Source organism: Meleagris gallopavo, chromosome 5 (assembly GCF_000146605.3).
Source record: "Meleagris gallopavo isolate NT-WF06-2002-E0010 breed Aviagen turkey brand Nicholas breeding stock chromosome 5, Turkey_5.1, whole genome shotgun sequence".
NCBI lineage: Eukaryota > Metazoa > Chordata > Aves > Galliformes > Phasianidae > Meleagris > Meleagris gallopavo.
In genome coordinates this window covers 33,304,974-33,310,995 of record NC_015015.2, presented here as the reverse complement: position 1 = coordinate 33,310,995, position 6,022 = coordinate 33,304,974, and the positions used below count along the sequence as shown (strand labels likewise).

Sequence of the window (6,022 nt, the reverse complement as noted above, 5' to 3'; positions counted from 1 at the left end):
TTAATATGGCTTCTTATTCAGAAGAAAATGTATAAAAGAACGTATGCTAACAATGTCATAAGACAATGACATGCATTTATTATGATTCCTGTTTGTACCGTCTCTTACTACATTATACCTGTATTTCAATGAGAGAGAGAAAAAACAACAACAACAAAAAAAAACACAAAAAAACCAGGCAAACAAGGAGTACTCTTATGTGCCAAAACCAACATACAGTCTCCTGGGCAGAAATATCTCTGTTATTAATAATTGACTAAAGTGATTCTTACAAAACAGTTTCTCTTTTGTTTTATTTTTTTCTTCTGTGCCAGACTTGTAATGCTTTGTTTTGGGAACAGAATAAAATAAAATGATTGTTTTTTTTCTTTTTTTGTGTGTGTGTTTTCAGGCTCGGATAGCATTTTTACAAGGGGAAAGAAAGGGTCAAGAAAACTTGAAGAAAGATTTAGTGAGAAGAATAAAAATGTTAGAATATGCATTAAAACAAGAAAGGTACGTATATGTATTTCTTAAACTTTTATATGTAAGACTTAACAGACTAGGAAGAAAGGTTTCTTCACTTTTTCCACTTTGTGTGAATGGTTTTTCTAGGTGATTCTACAGTTGCTTTATATGCACTGTTTATGCACTGTTTTTGTGGTGGATCATCATCACATTGTGCCAACTGCCTGAGTTTTTGGTCACAATTACTGAAAAAAAATTACTGATAATTAAACAGTGGTGTTCTTGTCTCACTTTTTCTGATGATCTTTTGTGGGTGCTATCATACGAAGTTGCTCAGTTTCCAAATTGGTCTCATGTCTTAAACACGGAAAGTTCAAATTGAATAGATTGTCTTTTCTGGTTTGAAGAATAAGTACTGTTATTTCATGTGGTGAACACTAGAATTTCTAGTCTCAGTAAGTGTATTTTCTGTAGTATTAACATGATGTTATAAAAAATTTGTCAGATCATGAATGACTTGGGTTGGAAAGAGTTGCTACCCTCTAACAGGGACTAGACCAGATAGCTCAAAGTCTAATCTGACCTGCCTTGAATGCCTTCAGGGATGGGGCATCCACTACTTCTCTACGTAACTTGTTCCAGTGCCTCACTGCCCTCTGAGTAAAGAATTTCTGCCTAACATCTAACTTAAATTTCCCCTCTTGTGGTTTAAAGTCATTACTGCTTGTCTCATCACTATCAGATAGTATAAAAACATGATCCCCCTTCTGCTCATATTAAATATATATTTCACTCCACGCAGGCTCATGACCTTCAAAACTTCATACTACCTTGTTGGCTGTCAGTTTCAGTTGACCAAAGATAGTGCTTTATTTTGTAAAAGCACTAGGCAGACAGTCTTGTCACTTGCCTGTATTTTGTAAAAGCGCTAGGCAGACAGACTTATCATATGCCTGTATTTTCAGTAATGGACTACATTCTTAAATTTAATTTTATCTTGTTCTCAAAATGAAGCCAAATCCAACTGTGTGAGCTTTTTAAGGGTCTGGCAAAAGAGTAGTCAGCCTTTGTTTACTTAGATTTGTGGGGAATGTTCCTTCCAGTGTAAATGAAAACGAGTCCAGGTGAGACCTAACTATGTATTACTATGACAGTTTTGCTTAGTTGTCCAAGACAGAACATAGTTCACATTATAAATAGTATTGTAAGTAGCTAAGAAGTACAGAAACAACTGATTAGTCAGTTTCTTACAAAAAACTAGTGTGTTGGCAAGGATAACTGCATATCTGTGTGTGAAACATCTTGTATAAAGGTGTACTTCAGAACACGGTGTATGTTTATATTGCAGATCATAGCATCACCTCATGTGTTTTCTGGTGAGGTAATAGTCTGCAAGGAGCTGCTTCATTCACTTCTGTTGGGGAGGTGTTGGGGTGGAAAGTAATTCAAGTTTCCTACTGGTGTAAGACTAAGAGTTACATTGTTGGATCATACTAGCAGTGTGCAAATGACTCTGAATTCCAGTCAGATGAGAGCTGTGATGAGCAGGTGGTGTCCTTCTCATTTAAAGGAACATTGAACAGAAGAAGGAAAGCAGTTTGTTGTTTTTTTTTTAGCAATGATAAACTCTTTGTGTGCTGCACATATACTTGCTGCAAATATACGCTGTAAGGCTGTGGGGATTGCCTATTTACTTCGATAGATCAAAGATAGTTAATTATAGCTGCAGTGTGAAGGCAGAATGTGAAGCTAATGGTTTTGTTGAAGACTCGTTGATGCTTTCCCTTGAAATTAAACTACCTCTGTAGTTTGACTTCCCATGAAATTCCAGAATTCATCTAATGAGGAAGAAATTCATAATCATATGTACAGCAGAAGAAACACACAGTTTATTTTAGCTGCTGGATACAACCCAATGCTGCTTAGTTTTCAGAAGGTAAATCTTTGCTTAAGTCCCCAGGCAAAATTGTCATGAAGATTGCTAAAAACACGAACTGAAACTCTGGCTTTGATTGGTGAGTGAGTGGGAGGCAATGAGGAAGCAGTTCATACTTTTTGCTGCTAACACCCAGTAGTTTGAGGGGATCTAATTGTGCAAGTATTGTGATTTGATTAAGGAGAGCAAGCAGCTACTGATTTCTTAGTATGTCATCTAAGAATGATATGTTAGCTTTTGTTGTTGCTCTGAACGAAGAATTCAAGGTGATAGGAGTTAATATTTTCTTGCCTTTGGTGTTCTGCAGGCGAGACTAGCAAATGATAAGAAACTAGCCTGAAGACAAAAAAAAAAAGAGGATTTCTGATCTCAATGTTGAGAAGTTTTCAGTATTATACCTGACTTCTTCCCTCACCTTTTTCCTTCTATTGCTAAATTCCTCATGCTGTCAAATAGTTTCATGCAGAAATGTTAAATTATAGGGAGTAAAAAAAAGCTCATTATGATGAAATCATGGTTTTTCAGACGAAGAACATGAAGTAGGACATTGGTTTGTAAGATTAAATAAAATGCGGTAGTAGCTGTGGAGTAGTTTAGTATTTCTGGTATTTCTCTCCAAGTATGTAATAAGTGTAATATTTTGCAGAAGAAAATTTTTGTTACTTCAATGTCTTTGAGTGTTTTGGGTCAGCTTATGAATTTTTGTAACAGTATGGTACCTTAAAAGGCTATGTATATGAGTTGGGATTTTTTTGTTTGTTGCTAGCAGATATGTCTTTATGGCACTCTGCAGACATAGCCAGACTTATTCTGATGCATGCTTTGAGCCACTCCAATCGTAATTCATGTAGTGATAAATTAATAATACTTTCTGAGATGATAAAACTATGCCTGTATTTTCACTTTGTGTTTTTTGGGTTGGAGCTACTTCCAGTTCTTGCAATTTGGTGGTAGAATTCAATGGATAAGTGGCAGCAAACAATTGAATGCACTTAGAGGCATTCTGTCTTCTCTTAATTCCTCCATTCATGGAAACCTAGCTTCAGAAGAATAGCAAGTCAGTACTCAAAAGATTCCTCTTGCAAAATTAAATTACTGTGTGGTATGGGATGGGAATTAATGTCACTGACTCATGAACAACAATGCAGCTTTTTAGTGATTTTTAAAATACATAATAATTTTGCCTAGGTTATGTGGAAAATATGGAGGAGTATTTCTTCCTGTAAAAAATGAAGCTGAGAATCAAATGTGATGTGAAAGACCAAATAGATCAAATTACATGCAGCAGTATTTTATGTTATTTGTAGTGGCTTGTCATTGGTATATTTTTTTAGATCAAATACTTAATTATACTCTGTAAGGAACAGTCAAAACAGAAATTTGATTATGCTTTGAAATTACAGTTACAAAATGAAACTCAAATATCACTTGCAATGGCTGTGAATTGGAAAAAAAAAATAGGTTGGCTTTTTAACTAGAGTGCTTTCTTAGCTTCACTTATGAATTTATTTGACTTAGTTTCTTACTTAGTGTCATTTTCTAATTATTTTTTTTTACCCAAGGTGTACTACAGTACTTCATAAATTGTAGTCTGTATACTTTTATCTGTAATGCCTCTGCCCTTTTACAGGGTGTAACAAAGCTTTGTCTCAGGTTGAAGTGAGTACCTGGTGTATACAGTCTTACTAGTAGATGGGTGAAATACATTCAAGTAACTTAAAAACTTGTGTTTGTATTTAATTGTCATTCAGCCAGATTATTCAGCTACAGTGTAATTGCTACAAAATGCAGAATTTTCTTGTTACAAAGGGTCAATAGTGCCATCTACTGACAGTTTGTTAATGAGACTGCACCTAACTGCCTGCAATTTTGGTGGAAACTTTTGTAATTTAGAAGTTTTCTATACCATCGCTCATGTCAGGCAGCGTTTGGGATGATATTTTTGTCTTGAATTTTGAAAAAACTTCTAGCATTGGATTGGCTATTCGAAAGGGAATTTTTTATATGTATCCTTGTTTTTGTCCAGCTTGTTTCATTATGTACCTTTTCCCAAGAAGTTCTAATATCTTCGTATGTGGGGACTGTCTTTAAAATTGGTAGAAACTGGATGTGATTCAGTCAAATATTTAACTTAGAAGTGTAAAGTTTGCTGTGTTTTAGAGACTTCTTTAAAATGTGACTGACTGTTGACTTTCTTTTGGCATTCTTTCTCTACCATGGAACATCTAGAGTTCTTTTTACTGAAATCTTGAGAATTTATTTTCAGGGGATTTATGCAGAGGGAAAAGCAGTTGTTAGTGATGTAGGATAAGGTTAGAGAATTAAAGGATATAGGTGCGGATAGTGCATATGATTTTCCTGGATATAAAGGGAACTTTGAAGGTTCTTGGTAAGCATCCTTAGTTGAGAAGGTGATTGGGGTAGTTCATGTGTGCCTTTGTGGAAAAGTTTCACTATGACTGATTTTTAAAAACTGATGTAAAAGGAGAGGATAGGCATTGAGAGACTGGGAGATAAGCAGGAGGGCACACTTGCATAGGTGGATTGAGGAGGGATTGGAAGCTAAGCCTTAAGTCAGTGGGGGAGATAAAATCAGTAAGATTACATGTGATGGGAGCAGATAGCATTACAGTGTAGTTCCTTAGAGGGAGAAAATCTCTAACATGCAAAGGCAGAGTGGGAGTTGAAGGTGGCAGATAAGTAGGGATCCCGAATATGACATTCATTAATCATAGTTTGATTGTTTAGGCTGTGACAGTAGTGCAGCTGAAGAAATGATCCATGATAAATAATTGAAGTGTTTTAAAAAAAAATAAAAATAAAAAATCTTGGAGAACAGAGCAAATACTCAATTCTCACCTTTGTGTTGTTTGATAATTATAAGAAGGCTTTCTCAAAATAGTGTTCTTGGAAAAATTAGAATTAATTGTATGATACTGTAATTATTGTACGTTGTATTTGGAATAAGGGGTGTTCCGTTAATATGCTTGTTTTAAATGGGAGTAGGAAAATATTTGAGCTGATAAAAGCATTCTGTGCTAATTTGTTAAATCTTTGCATATTTTTTTCAGGGCAAAGTATCATAAATTGAAGTATGGCACAGAATTGAACCAAGGTGACTTGAAAATGCCAACTTTTGAATCAGGTAACTTTTATGATAGTACCTGTTCTAGAACAATTTCCTTGTACTGTTCTACATTTGCTCAGTTTATTGCAACTTTCTCTTTTTTCCCTCTTGACTACATTGCAGAGGAAAAAAATCTAGGAAAAATTTGATACTGGGTAAATATTTTTGATCTCTAAATCATAATGAATTGACCTTTTTTCTTCTGAAACAGCTCTGAACATCAATGAAAGTTTGAAGTAGTTGCACAGTTCCTTATTAAGTTGTTGCTTCTCTTACTGCTTTTAAAATCAGTGTTATAAAAGATTCAACGTTTCATGTCATTTTGACGTCCATCTAGAAGGAAAGTTTAAGTATACAAAATGCATCAGAAATACTGTTGTTTGCTGCTATAATGTGCTAGTTTTTGAAGAATGAGCCGGGAGAAAAAAAGCTACTGAATTGGCTTGGAAAAAAATACTGAGTTTTAATTTATCTTAAATGAAGGAAAAATGTCCTAAGAGTGTGGTGTTTTT

General features: G+C 34.8%; 1 protein-coding gene across 1 annotated transcript in view; it reads left to right on the top strand.

Annotated features, from left to right (window-relative positions):
• Positions 1-369: 369 nt before the first annotated feature.
• STRN3 (striatin 3) overlaps positions 370-6,022 on the top strand; it is a 37,296-nt gene continuing 31,643 nt past the window's right edge. Inside the window, exons 1-2 of the mRNA XM_031553766.1 lie at positions 370-495; positions 5,455-5,528. Coding sequence (XP_031409626.1) covers positions 467-495; positions 5,455-5,528 — 103 coding nt within the window. The 5' untranslated portion in view covers positions 370-466. The remainder of the gene's footprint in view (positions 496-5,454; positions 5,529-6,022) is intronic.